Source organism: Leptopilina boulardi, unplaced genomic scaffold (genome assembly GCF_019393585.1).
Source record: "Leptopilina boulardi isolate dan_hultmark-lab unplaced genomic scaffold, ZJU_Lbou_2.1 LbouV2_325, whole genome shotgun sequence".
Classification (NCBI taxonomy): Eukaryota; Metazoa; Arthropoda; class Insecta; order Hymenoptera; family Figitidae; genus Leptopilina; species Leptopilina boulardi.
In genome coordinates, this window is record NW_026137891.1 from 5,828,536 (window position 1) to 5,845,955 (window position 17,420).

At 25.9% G+C, this 17,420-nt stretch overlaps 1 protein-coding gene across 4 annotated transcripts in view; it reads left to right on the forward strand.

Moving 5' to 3' along the window:
• LOC127284626 (probable serine/threonine-protein kinase MARK-A) overlaps nt 1–17,420 on the forward strand; it is a 120,710-nt gene that overhangs the window by 20,808 nt on the left and 82,482 nt on the right. For 3 of the 4 annotated variants that reach the window (XM_051310161.1, XM_051310162.1, XM_051310163.1), the window contains exons 2-5: nt 87–877; nt 14,884–15,177; nt 15,539–15,951; nt 16,759–17,087. In XM_051310161.1, the coding sequence (XP_051166118.1) occupies nt 15,106–15,177; nt 15,539–15,951; nt 16,759–17,087 (814 nt within the window). In that variant the 5' untranslated portion in view covers nt 87–877; nt 14,884–15,105. Of the gene's footprint in view, nt 1–86; nt 893–14,883; nt 15,178–15,538; nt 15,952–16,758; nt 17,088–17,420 lie in introns of those variants that run through there. The other variant, XM_051310164.1, reaches the window with a different exon arrangement.

Consider the following 17,420-nt stretch of genomic DNA (forward strand, 5'->3'; position numbering starts at 1 on the left):
ATTTGTGATCTAATATTTTCGATGTATTTTTTCCACATTTTTGATTTGTGATCTAATATTTTCGATGTATTTTTTTTTTGTTTCAGATGAACTAACAGTCGAAGAAAGATGTTATCTTGGTGTAAAATATGACTGATTTAAGAATGGAGCCAGACGAGTTGTTGGGACAAAACTAAAGGCCTCGTTTAGAGGGTTGTAAAGTCACGTCGTGTAAAAGCACGAGAAACGAAGAACAGAACACTTAACCTCGATCGCTCAAAGTGCCAAAAGCGCTTTCGTTTCACGCGATCTCGAAGGTGAAATAATCGTGAAAATTATTACTCAACTATAGAGAGAGAGAAAAGAGAAGGAATTTAGTCGCGCGCATTTATAATGTGGCATTATACTCCTTGAATTTCCCATTTTGACTGAAATTACAACATCGATCTATATAATCGTTATATATATATAAAAAAATTCGTGTTGAAATTCTATATATAAAAGTTTTAAACAGTTAATTATTATCGTATAGAATTAATTAATTAATTAATTCGTATTCGTGTATAGAAGTGTTACAGTGTTTACGTGTTCATTGTTAATAATTAGAAATTATATCTCCGTCCTGATATATAAATATATTTAAATGATGAACCAAATTAATCAGTCATCATCGAAGAGGAACATTTCAATAATTGTGAGTGATTTGGGACTAAGAGAATTAATTTTCAAAACGACAAGAAAGAGTGAAGGAGATTGCTGTATATTGGAGGATTATTAAAAGAGCCTCGTGACGGAGGGCCTTCGTACGGCCCTGGCGCGGCTGCGGCACTGCACCCCTTCCGGGGGTTCCCTGCCAAATACCCCGAATCCACCCTCAACCCCGGAGCACAGAGCCCACGTAAGTCGAGTCAAAGTACGTTTCTTTTTTTTCATTCGTATTCATTTAAAAAATAAAATTAATTCGTGCAAAATTTATTTTCTTTTTGTTTTTTATTTTATTTATAATCAGAAAATTGTTTGGAAAGTATAGGGAAATTAATTTGAAATTTGAAAAATTTCAAATTATTTTTACAATCATTTAATATTTTTTCCCTAACAGAATAATTTGTTTGTTTCTTTTTTGGGCGCGTAATTATTTCATAAAAATCATTAATTATAGAATTTCAATTTTTAAAACTTTTATTAGGGTAAATGCACTAATTGCGGCGCGATTCGAGTCAAAACACCTTTGAAATAGAAAATTCGACATTTCCTATTGTATAAACTCAATTTAAGACTTATTAAACTAAAAGCTTATGTTATTTAGATATTAAAAAAAATTTTAACTTTATAAAAATCGGTTATTTAAATAAATATGAGAAATTAAAATTAATACCGTAATTTTCTATTGCGGCCCGTTTGTATCAGTTTCTGTGTATCAATTTCGGTGATCAAATTGCGTGGAAAAAAATTTTATCTCAAATAATTAAATTAATAATTGTTTAAATGTGCATCTTTATAAGTAATTGTAGTAAGAAAAGATTAAAATAATTTTTTTATCATTTTGCAACAGTTATATTAAATATAATAGTAATAATAGTTATTTTTTATGAACGCGCCGTAATTGATGCACTCGCCGTAATTGGTACACTTACCCTAGATATAAAAAATAATTAACTAATAATATAATAAATAATTTTTAGATGAATTTTCATCAGAATTTTTTTTAAATTTTATTTTAAATCTTTTTTTTTAATTTTTACTTTGCAGATTTATTAAGTAACAAATTTTTATTTGTCAGAATTCTTGTTTTACAAAATTTCGTTTTACACAACTTTTTAATTTAACATAATTCTAATTTAATCGAATTTTAATTTATCATAATTCTCATTCAACAAAATTTATAGTAATTACTATTTTTAAATGTAAAAATTTCCAATTCATCAAATTTTCATTTGTTTCAAATTACAAAAGGCCCATAATAAATAATTGACAGTAAAATTTTGGCGCAATTTTTAAAATTAACCAATCACGATTTTCTTATTGCTGATTGGTCAATTTTAAAAATCGCGCCAAAATCTTCCTGTTGTTTTTTTTATTTATTAAATTATTTTATATTATTTATTATTATTATTATTATTATTATTATTATTATTATTATTATTATTATTAATAGTTTTATCATTTATTAAATTATTTTTTCTTTATTTCTAATTTCGGATAAATGAAGATTTGGTGAATTGGACATTTTAATATTGAAAAATTCAAATCACTCAAAATTCACCTGAATTAAAATATAATTAAAAATGATTAGAATACGGTTAATTAAGAATTCTTCTGAATAAAAATTTGGCTAAGAAGAAATTCGGTGAAATAAAAATTCTGCTTAATAAAAATATTCGAAAAATTCTTTAAAGTAAAAATTTGTTTAAAAATAAATTCTCTACATTTCGAAAAATAAAAATTCTGTTAAAAATAAATATATATCTAATTAAATTCTTGAAAATAAAAATGCTTAAAAATGATTTTTATGGAATAATAATGTGCCTGAATTTTTTATTTATTCAAAATAAAAAAATTCTTTAAAATTAAATTGTAATTTAAAAAAAGGTTTCAAATAATTTCAGTTCATTGGATTGAAAAATTGAATTTCTTTTTTTTACTTTTTAATGAATAAAAATTAATTTTATGAAAAATAATATTGAAACACAAATACATGCAATTTTTCGTTTAATTAGTTTTTGGTTATATGTACAAAAAATTTTTTCTAAAGTAATTTATTCCACGTGATAAAGTTTGATGTTAAAAGTGCACTTATTTCCAGAATAGTAATCTAATTTTCATTAATTTACGTATTTCGTCATTCTATGAACGCCAGAACCAAGTAGTTTACGGCTCGTTAAACCAGACGTGCTGGAGCCGGCTGTTTGGTCGAACGATGACTTTTATCACTGCGCTTGTCTGACCCAGAATTTTTGGCTAAAACAAGCGCAGAAAGCAACTTGAGTCTTCAAATATTCTTTCATCAACGTTGAAAAAAAAAGTTGCAATTTTAAAAAGTAACAAAATTTACCTCTTTTGCTTCCTCTGGAGGAAGCTATTTTTATTGTCGCATAATTATTTTTATATTCTCGAATTAGATTCTTTAAAATTAGATTTAAAAATAATTAATAATAGATAAAAATTGCCAGTGAAATTATAAATCAGATTTTTCCGATTCTATAGACAAAAAAAGGAATGGGTTTTATAGGACCATTCTTTTATAAAATGGCTCATACAATAATGTCGATATTTGCTCCTCTTTCTCTTAAAATATTTTACCTCAATTGACTTAAGCAATTAGGTCAACATTTTTTTTTCTTTTTTTATAAATCATACAATGAACCAAATTGTTCGATTTATTTATCAATTTTTTTTTCGAAAAACAAATTATTTTCTAAAGAAAAAAGAAAAATTTGCTATCTTTTGAGCATTTTAAATAAGATATATGTCTTTGACTTGTGAGAGAGAAGCAATCTAAAGTAATACATATAATATGTCATTGATGAGAGAAAACTTTGCTATTTGTTCGACAATTTATTCGCAAGATAAATTTTCCAATGATAGAATTAAATTAGGTCGAACTCGAGTATTCGGATATTCTCTGAATCCTATATCCAATCATAATTTTTTCGAATTGATTTTTTCCGGATTCTCCCATAAATAATATCTTCATTTCCGGTTGGTAGATATATATCTCGTGATTCTGCAGTTTATCTTGGCAAAGTTTATAGAAATACGATCAGAACTGTTGGTTATAGCTTCTCAAGAACAGAATCAACTTTATCTTTATCTAATGTGTGTATCTTAGTAAGAGAAAAAAAATAAGTTCTAAATGTTTTATATACATCGGAAAATATTTATCAACAAAATTTTTTTTTAATATCTATAATGAATTTATTAATTAAAATTAAATTTTACATTCAACTGAATAATTTTCATTGCAATTTATTTGAAATTTATTTACTATTTTATAAAAAATTTTTTTTTTGCATTATTATATTGATTTGCAAATTTTGTTCCATTTTTTTTTATTTTTGAATGAATTATCTTTAATACTAACTTTAGCAAAATCCCTCAAGTTTTTTCCAAAGTTGAACATTTTTTTTACCGAGAAAACTCTCTTCTGGTTTTGTTTACTTTAGAAAAAGTTGAATATGTAAACAAACTGACGTTTAAGCTCTTGAAAGCTTCCATGAGTCAATAACATGTAACCAGAATTTAAGAAGTGAAAAATTTTTTTAAATTCATATTTTATGAATAAAAAGAGGAAAAAAAATTTCGTATAAGTTAATTTTTATCTTCTTATATAAAAAATTACATATTATGAAAATATTTTCTAAGAAAAAAAAATGACTACAAAAATATAGTAACAAAAAGCTTGTTATTTGAAGAGAAAAAAAAAATGCCTAATTGAAGAGATATTCGAGATTTTTGTAAAATGATTTTTTTTATTATCGTCGAGAGTAATTTATTATAGAAAATTTTTAAATATGAAACTGTATCCTATAGAAAATTGAGAAAAGGGTTTTATTTTTTTTTTATTGAAAACAATCATTCATTTAAAAATGTAGGTTATTGTTTTTTTAAACAATTTTTTTTATGAATTTCATTTGTTTTTTATGAGTAAAAAAATTAATTTTTTTTTGAAATTATATAATAATAAAATGCTTGGTCTGTCCTTCTGTCCTAACTTGAAGTTGGCCTTTTCTGATTTCACGTGTTTTTTTGAATAGTAATCTTTATGACGTGTCAAATTTTGACAATTCTTTTTCTCATTTTTGCCAAAGTTGTATAATTGTGTTTCCAAATTTCGGAATAAGTTTCTTTAAAATTCCAAATTCGAAAATTCAATTCACGAAGCTGAAGTACACAACGTTTACCAACGACATTTTTTTTAAAATTGTATATTGATTCAAAAATTGTATACAAATACAAAAAATTTATGATGAGCAAAAAAGATGCGCCAAGAAATTTCGTACAAGATAGTTATAAATTTCAAAAGATATTGTTAATTTTCAAACAATTATTAAATTTTACAGAACTAAAAATAATTTATCAAACAATTTTTGGAAAACATTTTTTAAATTTAATTGAATTTTCAAAGATTTAAAATTGAGATTTTTGAAATTAATTGAAACTTTAAGTGATTTTTAATTAAAATTTTAGATGATTTCACTAAAAATTTTTTAGAAAATGCGGATAAAATACAATAATTTGAAAATCATTTTTAATTGAAAAATGGTTTCAGATATTTCTAAATTGAATTTCAAAGAATATTATTAAAATAGTTAAAAATAATTGAATTTCAGAAGAGTTATAATTGAAATTATTAAATTTCAAAAAAAAAATTTAGATGGAAAATTTTAGAAATAATAAAATTGAACTTTTTGAAAATAATTAAATTTCAATTCCAATTGATTTTAAATTGAAACTTTTAAGAATAACAGAATTTCAATTGATATTTAATTGAAATTTTGGAAAATAATTGAATTTTAGTTGATTTTGAATTGAAATTTTTGAAAATAATTCATTTTCAATTGATTTTGAATTGTAATTTTGGAAAATAATTAAATTTTAGTTGATTTAAAATTGAAAACTTTGAAAATAATTGAAATTCAATTGAAATTTTGGAAAATAATTAAATTTTAGTTGATTTTGAATTAATAACTTTGAAAATAATTGAATAACAGTTATAATTGAAATTATTAAATTAAAAAATAAAATTTCGATGGAAAATTGTAGAAATAATTAAATTTTAGATGCTTTTAAATTCAAATTATTGAAAATTCAATTAATTTTGAATTCAAATTGTTGAGAATAATTAAATTTTATTTGATTTTAAATTTGGAAAATAATTAATTGAAAAATAATTTTGATATAATTGAATTTGTGATGTATTTAATTAAAATTATTAAAAATAACTAATTTAGTGAAGAATCATTTTAGTTCAAAATTTGTTAAATAATTGAATTGAAGAAGATCTGAAGAAGATCTACATTTTATACTAAAAAAATGTATTTTATTTACATTTTTTTCAAATGTAAAAAAAAAATGTCGCATTTTATTAAAATAAGTCGATAAAAGTCGTATTTTTGAAAAAAGTCAGAAAAAGTCGTATAATCCGAGGCCTGTACACATATAATTTCCATTATTATCATTTAATATGTAATAATATTCTAATAAATTAAATTATTATTGATAATATTAATCTTTAATTTCTTTATAACAAACAATTAAATAGTTAATTTGGCGCGCTTGCGCGCGTTTAATTTTGCTAGTATTAAATAAATTATTTTAAAAATAATAAAAAATTAGTTTTTAAAAATGAGTATTTTTTAATAACTTGGCAGAAAAAGATTATATATTTTTTTATATCATATATTGATTACCATTCCATTTGTCTCTTACAATTTACATAATCAGATTAAGTTTTGAAATATACAAAGAACCATTCTCCTAGTAATAGTTTTATATCGTATAACTCAAAGTTTTGTTGAACCAATCGGATTCCATCTTCTATAAAAGTTTAAGCACAACCTATATGTGTCCTGACGCGGTGAAAGGGACCTTACGGTTCCAAAGCAAATTTTACAGGAGAGGCGCTCGAAGTGTAGCACGAAAATAGACATTTGAGTAGTGGGGACGTACAACTGCAAATCAGCACCACTGCTCACCACTACAACGCTACACTCATATGTCTGTGAGCATGCTACCTTCGTGCATCTTCGGCTCTACCATATCTTGTACCTCCCTACTCTTTCTAAGCTCTGATGTAAACATTGCCCTGGGCCCGGCAAATGGATTCAGTTTATATTAAAGTTAATTGATTAATTTTTATTGACAAAATAATACGTAAATAACTTGAAATATCTTGTTCGGATTTGTCGGATTAATTAGATGAGGGCGAGCTGATTAAGAAGCATCTCCATTTTTAAAAGTAATTTTGTGGTTATAAAAGTTGGATTTTTGACAGAAGTGGGGACAGACATTGAATCTATGTGGCGCCAATTCTAGCTAGTGGCCGCTGCTGAACTAACTTACCCCAAATTACTCCACTTTAAATCTTTAATAAAATAATTTCCTCACAATATTATTGCAAAAATAATATTCCTCTATTATTCCTCCAAATTCCAACTCGAAATACTTTATCCTTTAAAGATGAGAAGAAATTTACGAAACCCCTTTTTGACAAGGTTTAAACATTTTTTTAATAATTATTTATTAATTCTCTGAAAATCGTTGTTATCAAATAAAATTAATTTTTATTATTTATTTTATCAACAGAGAAATTTTCAATTTTTACTTTTCTTACAACAGTAAAAATAACATTACTTTTGCTGTATAAATAAGTTATATGTCTTGAATTTAAAATATAAATTATTATTATTATTATTATACATTATTAAAATAATGAAAATCTAATAAATTGTTTATTGCAATTTTACTGGCTTTAATATGAGATAAATCCATTTTCCGGGCCCAGCGCAATGTATACATCAGAGCTTAGAACTAGTGGGGAGAGACAAGAAATGGTAGAGCCGAAGATGCACGAAGGAAACACACTCACCGATATACGAGGGTAGCGTCGTAGTGGTGAGCAGTGGTAGTGGTTTTGCAGTAGCCACGAGGCGCCCGAGAATACGCGGAAAAGTACTTATGTTTAAAGCTATATAACACAATAAGTATTTGAAGGAGACAAATTTTAATTGTTGGAAATGAAAAAGCCACTCAAAAACTATCGATTGGTATAAAAAAATAAAAATCGATTTATTTAATCATAAGGTCCCTTTCACCGCGTCAGGACACATATACTTTTTAGTGAAATCAACTTTTCAATGAATTAAACTTTGCTCGAATTTAACTGAATTTCTGTTCTTTTCATCGGAGAATGATATATATCTCTCCCTCTCTAAATTTCAATTTAAATTGGGGCACATTAGTGAGAATTTCCACTATCACTCATTTTTATAATAAAATATTACTATCTGATTATTCTAATGTTCACTAAATTTTAAATAAACAATAACTAAAAATTAGTGAAAATTCTCAAAGTAGTAAAAAAATAAGTAAATAAATAAATAAATAATAATAATAATAATAATAATTGTAAAAAAAATAAAGGAACAAAAAAATTAAAAAATTTTTTATCATCATTTTGTGTTTTTAATTAAAGGGCATTTTGTGTCTAATATTTTAAATATACATATTTTTTTTCTATATATTAAGAGAGATAAACCAAATTTTTTCAAATCAAAAAAAGTTTTTATTTAAATCTACAGTTTCAGGTAAAAAAATGTAACTGTATTAATTTCTTTTAGTATAATTGTTTTTGCAAAAATAAAAAAAAATGTTTTAATCAATACTGAACCGTTTAGCTCACTTCAGATCCAATCAAGTGAAAGTTTACGATCAGTGTGATAGAACTTTTTTCATATCAGTTAGGTTTTAGTATTCCATAAAGTAGTTACATTTTTTAAAAGCTCGAATACGTTTTAAACATTCTACCTCTTTTCTCCGCACAAAAAAAAAATTTGTTTTACATTTGTTCTTCATTTTTTTATACGCCAATAAATAGTAAAATATTTTACATTTGATAATTTCTAACTTTCTATAATTAGAATTTTATAATGAATTTTTAGTTTTAAAACGAGTTTCTTGTTTTATTGGATTATTACTTTCAAAATGGATTTTAAATTTTATAAATTAAACTTAAATTGTTTAATTAGAATTTTAAATATGTTCAAATAATTATTTTTCATTATAACTGAGGAAATATAATAACAATATCGAAAATTAATATATTATATATATGAGCAAATTGGATAAGTTTCGATAAAAGTTTTTCGATTAAAACTATATATATCGAAAATGTACCTTTTGATGTTGATGTTGACTTACGTAATGAACTTCTCACTTTAATTGAAGTCAGCTAATTCCTTTTTTGAAAAAAGTGAAGTATATACGCATAGCTTTTTATAAATTAAATAATAAAATATTCCCTGAATTATTTCACTTCATTAAAGGAAGTTCACATACAATAAGAATAATGGAAGATATTTTCAGAGTAGATTATTGAACTTTCTTGAGAGAAAGAGGAGTTGATTGAAAAGTGAGAAAATCGGATAAAACTCGAGATATAAATTCTAAAGAAAATATGCATTTGTACTACATCATCATAACGAACTATATATATATAAGGTGTTTATAACTTTTGGCATTTTTAATGAATAGTAATAGAATGTTCTGTTTTTTTTCATTTTTTATATTTCATCAAAAGTTTTTTTTTCTAAAGTCATCCATTCGCTTCTATTTTTACGAAATATTCTTTAATATTCTTTCAAGAAAGTTCTAAGAGTTCAAAAAAGTATTTCTATATATTATTCATTTCTCTTTTTTAATTCAAGAATTAAATATTTATTTAAACTTTTATTTCAAATTTTTTAACTTTTACCTGTACATATATATAATTTTTTAATTTGAAAAATTTTATTATAAAAAGCGAGATTAAAAAAGATCTGGATCAAAAACTGTAAATCGATTTTATAAAACTCAAATTCAGAAAATGTAAATTTTTTGCATTTTTAGTGTTTAATTATAATTACTAGCCATTAATTGGTTGTTATAAAGTTAATGTTTGTTCTCATTAGCGTCATACATATATGTTTTATTAACACGTCATTTTCAAACAATCAATTTATATTATCATCATATATATAAATTCTAACATTATTAGTAATAATAAATAATAATAATAATAATAATAATAATAATAATAATAAAATAACAACCATAATAATAATACCAAGAGCGTTAGTTTCACAATTAATGTATGCGATAATGTTGTGTAATTATTACAAGGTCCCTGAACCTGAAATATTGACATATTGAAACAAAAATCAGAATTATCCGATATAATCATTAGTTGGAATTTTCATTTTCAAAAATTTTATTAGATATAATTATTTTTTAAAAGAATTTTTATTTTTCGAATTATGAATTTTTTCGAAAGCAGAATTTCTTTTTAATCAAATTTTTACTTATTAGCAAAATTTTTATTTAGTAGAACTTTTATTTCACGCTGAATTTCTCTTTATTCAACATTTTATTTAGTATAAACTATAAAAATCTAATTTAACCGAATTCTAATTTTGTATAATTCTCATTTAACTGAATTTTAACTGATTCAAATTTTAAAATGTAAAAATTTTCGATTTACTAAAACTTCATTTGACCGAATTTTTATTTCATAGAATTCTTAAAACGAAAGAAATTACAAATAAATGAAACGTCCGAAATTACAAATAACCGAAAAAACTAATCAGTAGTAAAATTTTGACGCGATTTTTAAAATTGACGAATCACGATTTTCTTGATAATTTCTAATTGGTTAATTTTAAGAAACGCGCCGAAATTTTACTGTCGATTGTATTTGTTCGGTCGTTTGCAATTTCGGAGAAATGAAAATTTGTCGTTTCAAAAAATCTGTCAATAAAAATTCGTACAAACAATAATTCGAACAAATGAAGATTTGAGGAATTGGAAATTCTGACATTTAAAAATTTTAAATAACTTAAATTTCAATTCAATTCAAAAAATAGGAATTATGCTTAATTGAAATTCGGTTAAATTAGAATTCTAATTTTTTAAAAATTAGATATAGAGAAATTCTGAGAAATAAAAGCTAAATAAAAATTCTTTACTTAAAAATTTTGTAAAGTAATTTGTTTTAAAAGGAAATTCTCTCAAATTTCAATTAGAAAAATGAAAATTTGTCCGAAAAATAATTAGAATCAAATTCTCGAAAATGAAAATTCTAACTAATGATTTTTATCAAAATAATCATTTTATAGACTAATCATTCCATCAAACTGATAAAATTTTCTTTGATCAAGAAAAGTACATGGATTTTTTTTAATACACCCAAAGAAATGTTTCTTTAAATCAAAGAAATACATCTTTAAATCAAAGAAATAGTTCTTTGATTTAAAGAAACATTCTTCTGGGTGATAATATTTTTGTCCAGTGATATATTATTTTCAAAATGAATTAATAAACATAAATTAAAGATTAAATGTAAATTAGCAATACCACTTGAAATGAAATGAACTGTATATGGAAGCGCGGAAAATTATCATGTAAATGATGGTTATATTCCGTTGGACATAATCTTGAGGATTGAATATTCAACAGACAACACCATCATTAATGCGACTGAGGTAAAACTAAATTGACAACATAGGGGCTGAATCATCAAAGTCATTAAACAGATCTCAGTGCTGTCCCTAATTCGTCTAATGAATTCTCCGAACATACATAGAGGGTAAACATAGATAGAGGGTATATTTTAATTGTATGTACTTCACTAACAAATATTGTTTAATTTTCACTTTTTCCACATGACAAATTCGCAAAACTTGTGTTTACATATTCTAAAATGCGTTTTATTCCAGATTTTTCAATTTTTTTTACCTTCACCCCATTTTTTTTTTTTTTTTTTTTTTGCTTTGAAAAAGTGATAATTAATTTCTGAAACATAAAAGTTTTTTTTCAGGAGTTATTTTTGCTTACACTTTTTAAGGTCATTTTGAAATTTTCCACATGAGTGATATACAAATATGAAAATTTTCGTTTGCGTATACAATATTCGCGTTTGCTAGTTTTTCCCTTTGTTTAATATCTCTTGGTTTGATATTATGTAGAAAACATTTTGAAACGCAGTTCTTAATTGGCTGGGTGGTAATTAATCTCGAGTTGTGCTACTAGTTGTCTTCACTTTTCAATGACTGTATATACATACTGTCGGCTTTGTTGTTTTCCATTGTTGCGCTTATAGTCAGTCGTGTATAGCTTTCTGTATATATGTGAATTTGCATTTTGCAGAATTAGTTGTTTCGCTTTTATTTTTCAAAACCAGTTATTATAATTTCTGCCTTCCGGTTATGTTATATCTGACTTGCAAAAATATTTGTTAGTTCAAAATATGCACAACTAAAGCATATTTTACATAATCAAAAACATTTTTGGTATTTAGGTTTGATTTTCTGATATTTTTTTTTTTTATTAAAACAAATTTTGTAATTTTAAAAGAAAAATACCGAAATTTTAAAAGCTGAATCGTCTTTTTCGTTTTGGTGGAAATAAGATATAAAAATCTTGATCCTCTTGCGGAGGAAAAAGCAAGAGCTTTACGATTTTCCCTCTGGTCATTTCTTTTCAAGGCGGAAGTAACGACATTATGGAATAGGGTCTTATCCTTAACAAGGAAAAAAATAAAGACCACTTAATCTAATATTCTCAAAATTGTAGAGGATAAAAAGAAAGAATTTATATTCTTTTATTAAAAAAATATTCATATATATGTGACACTCCATGAGAAAGGAAACTTTAAAAAAAATTTAGGTTATGTCTGTGATACAAAACTTTAGCCTCCATTACATTCAAAAAATTCCATAAAAACTAATTTTGATTTTACCTATTTGAAAAGAAATTTTTCATCAAGGTAAAACTATCAGTAAACATAACCTACATTTTTTTGAAGTTTCTTTAACTGTTGTGATTTCACACCCTAAAAAAAGTAATCTTGATTCTAGCGAATTCCTCTTAATTTGATGCATATTTTCCTCTTATATATTGTATCAAAAGTAATAGTCTTCACTTGAGAGGATTTTCCACTCGCATATAATTTGACAATTATGGTTATAAACTGATAAAGAAAAGCTATTATCATGCACTAAATTAAATATCTTTAATTAAATATTAAATATAATTAATGATTTATATTTAATTACTTACATTAATTAATAGATTTGTTTATTTATTTAACTTTAATTCAATGTTTTTGACATCAGAACCGCAAAAAAATTGTTTTGTTTTATTATTAGTCACCAAAGAATAAAAATATTCTACATTCAAGTGGAATACTTTTGTTTTAAGAGGAAAAATTGAGAGGATATTAGAAGAGGATTTTTCCTCTAAATATTATATTACTTTTTTCAGGGTGCACATGTAAATATTCTTCGCAGGTTTTCTCGCTCAAAATATTTGACAGACTGAGCTAAAATTTTGTGGAGAACTCAAAAATAGTATAAGGATTCGTTATCATGTACCAAAGTTCATTAATATTTTGTCAAAAAATTTATTATTAAAAAATTGCATATTTGAAGAAAATTCAATATGTCGTCAATACGGGGCGCTTGCTTATCCCATAAAAATCATTAGTTAGAATTTTCATTCTCAACAATCTTATTAGATATAATTATTTTTTAGAAGAATTTTCATTTTTCGAATTAACATTTGTCAGAATTAATTAAAAAAATTTTAACAGAATATTTAGGCTCGGAGTTTTTATTTGGTAAAATTCTTATAAAACGTCGAATTTTTATTTATCCGATATTACAAATGGCCGAACAACCCGAGGCGAAATTTAAGCCCTAATTTACAAGGAGTAAAGTAGAGTTAAACAGACCCTCTTTAGCTTCCTCAACTAGTCGCAAATTTCCCTTTCTTCCACGTTTGGATTTAAAGTAGGGTCTAAAAATTGATTAAAATATTGAAAATTTTGAAATTGCTCTAAGTCTATTAATTTTTTGAAAACGCTTTAAAATATGTTAATTCCAGTTTTTAAAGGGTAATTAAAGAAATATTGTGTGAAGAAAAAATTCATTTTGCTTTAATCAAAATAATTAAAAGAGTTTTTTTTTTTGCATTTTTTTGTACTTTTTTAATCGAACTAGACCCTCTTTAGCTTCCTCAACCAGTCGCAAATTTACCTTTCTTCCACGTTTGGATTCAAAGGAGGGCCTACGGGAGTCTACAAGATCGTAAAGAGGGCCTATTTAGGTTCTAAGGGAAGCTAAAGAGGATTCAAATTTCGCCTCGGGAAACAATCGACAGAAAGATTTCGGCGCGTAATTTAAAATTCACCAATCAAAGGTTGTCAAAAAAATCGTGATTAGTGAATTTTAAATATCGTTCCCGAAATCTTTCTGTCGATTGTTTGTTCGGCCATTTGAAGTTTCGGATAAATAAAAATTCGTCGCTTTAAGAATTCTGTTGAGTAAAAATTTGTTTAAAAAGAAATCCCGCCAAATGTTAACACGAAAAATAAAAATTCGTCTAAAAAATAATTATATCTAATTAAATTCTTTAAAATATGAAAATTTTAACTAATGATTTTTATGGAATATTCATGAGTCCCATCAATACGATTTTGAGATCATTTTCCCAATTGGAATTTGTTAAGAATAATTTTTTTTGATAAAATATTAATATAATCTAATGACAACGAATTCTTATACTATTTTGGAATTCTTCACAAAATTTTAACTCAATCTATCAAATATTTTGAGCGAGAAAACCTGAAGCGAATATTATCACAACAATCACATAACTTTAATTTCGATTTAAATAACAAATAAAATATAACATTTTAAATCAAGATCATTGCGAATAAATTTCCGAAATTATGAAATATATTCTTTTCAAGTGATTGTTTGGCAAAGTTTCTTCTATGTACAACTTAAGAAGCTTATGCAAATAATTTTCTAAGTTTACAATGAAAGACCTTGCACTTGCCGTAAGCATGATAAAATTTACAACGTGGTTGATTTGCACTCGTTGTGCGCGCACACATATCAGCAATGTATGTGTGTGTGTGTGTGAGTGTGTAAAACACATGACCCAGATTACTCGATGGCAACTAATATTATGATATCACCAGAGCTGTGCTATACTGCGGGAAAACGCAATCGATCGTGCCAATGTACCCTCGTTAAGAGGACATTGGATTCGGGATTGCGGAAAAAGGGTCAGAAAAAAATAATCACTATTTCTTTTTTATTTTTTTATAAATCTTGAACGAATTTTTTTTATTTTTGATTTCAGGAATGCTCTGATAACCGGGGTTCTATTGGCAAGGTGGTCAATTTAAAGGGTAACGGGTGTGATTCGGGGAATTTAGCAACGTCGCAGTCGTCGCGTAATCAACATGGGACTGAAAATTCCCGCGATGGAGATCTATTGTCTCAAGCAGCTTCCGCTTTACGGAGATTTCATTTTAAGACTGCTGGCACCCGTAGTTGCAGAGCGGTACCCCAGGTGGTGGTTATGGGATCGAGTACCGCATCCGAAACTACAATCAACACCAGTACAGACAGTGCAAACACCATGATGACCTTGGTACACATTTCTTTCAATTAATCAATTTCTTCTTCTTTAATTTTAATCTAATTTTATTTACAAATATTTTCTAATCCGATATTTCTGCTGAAGAAATGAAGTTTATTTTAGCACGCAAGCTTGCGGCAAGCTTCAAATGTCCCACCTGACCGAAAGCTTGCATGGTAAGCTTACCGAAAGATTGCAATGTAAGGTTACTGCAAGATTGTACAATAAGATTATCGCAAGATTGCTCAGCAAGCTTGCACGGTAAGCTTCTAGCAAGGTTGATGCAGGAAATTTAAAAAAAATTAAAAAACTTTTGTTTATATATTTGAAATTTTTTTTGGAGGAAATATAATTTTTTTTATCTTTGTTTCAGGTAACGAATACAGATGGAGAGCAACACGACGATAGTTTAGACCTTGTTGATGTTCTTCCAGAAATGTCACCTCCACCCACTTCAAATCCTTCACAGACCAATCCCTCGCACTCGACGAATAATCAGCCCCAAGGGATAAATTCCAACCCCGTAGAAAATGGCACGACAAATAATCATCATAATTCAAATAATAATAATAATAACAATAACAACAACAAGACCAATGGCACAATAAATGCACAACTTAGCACTGCCCCCAAAACTCAGGCACCAAATTTAAATAGTAGCGTCCTAGATGGTCCCGGTCCACCACCACCCACTCCTTTGGTTGGCGCTCATCAAGAATCCAGGTTTACCTTCATTAGTGGAAGAACACCACCCCTACCAGATCTCAGAGCAACAGAGTTCTTTAGGTAAGAAGGAAACATTTTTAAAAAAGCCCTAAGGGACAAGTTTTATTTTTTTCGACAAAAATAACTATAATTCTAGAAAAAATAGTAACTGCTGAGAATAGATAAAAAAAAGTAAGTTGAAAAGAAAATCCGATAACGATATCAGAAGGACAAGAAAAGTCTCTGTCGAAAGTCAGTTCACATCGTTTGTTCTGAAATCTTTTTTCTCTTCAAAGACCTCTTTTCACAATAAAGAGGCTTTATTAAAAAAAAAGAACTCATTATAAATATTTTATATTCTCAAGTATTTTGCTAAACTACAAGAAATTATTATTTATCTTCTTTAATATCTTTCTTATATCTTAACTTCAAATATAAATAAATTTTTAAATGGAAAAAATATTTCCAATTTATGAAAGCAAATAATTTTTTTAACTTTGAATTTAATTTTTTTTTTTTTTTTTTTTTTTTTTTTTTTAATAAAAAATAGTACTTTTGATTATTTTCCCTCTGTTATTATAATTACTTCAGAAAATTTTTTACCTGGAATTATTTCGAATAATTAATATCAGACGATTGTACTCGCAGAGATTTTCTGTAAAAAGAAATTTTTTTTTAATAATAATTAGTTTAATTAGAGAAAATAAAGCTTGAATATTAAAATGAAAATTTTCTCTGAAATTGAAATAATTTGGATAATTTTTTTTAAGATTTTTTTTTAAGTAGATATTATCTTGAATTTAGTTGATCGGATCTACTGCTACAATAATATGAAAAATAAATTGCGAAAAAAAAGAATACAATATTTGTGAACATTTTTATTTTTAGTACTCCAGTGAGAGGATCGGTGGACGCTGGCCAACCAGATCCAAACCAGATCAATTCTCTTATGTCATTTGTTGCTGCCAAAGAAAAAGAGAAGGAAAATTCGTGCACTAGTTTAGTAAATTACATAACATCAAATGAATCATCGAGAAAAAATTCTCAAACAACACCTGAATTGGAAAAAGGTGCAATTGATGCAAAAACAAATCAGAAAACTATAAAACCAAATATAAATGTAACCACGAATCCATTAGATATTTCATTGTGTTCACAAACTCCATGCAACACTCAAACATCGATCGTTGGTTCTAGAGGTCGAGGCAGAACGGCAGGTGAGTTTTTTTTTGTCTATTCATTGAAAAGAAATTTTTTTTTTGTAAAAATCGTGTAAGAAGGGAAGGGAAAGAAAATTTTTTTCCTCTAAATTTTCCCCTTGTTAGAAAGAATGTTTCAAAATTATAAAAGGAAAAAAATATTTTCTATATTATTATTAATATAGAAACTGTTTGGACTTAAAGTGAATAATCGAATTATAAACGAAAAAAAAACCCTCCTGATTATAAGAAAACATGCAATCAACTCTCGGGAGCATAAGAGGAAAAATATTTGTCTATTCTTTTTTCCAGTTTTTCCACTTGGCACACGATATATCGATCGGTCGTGGC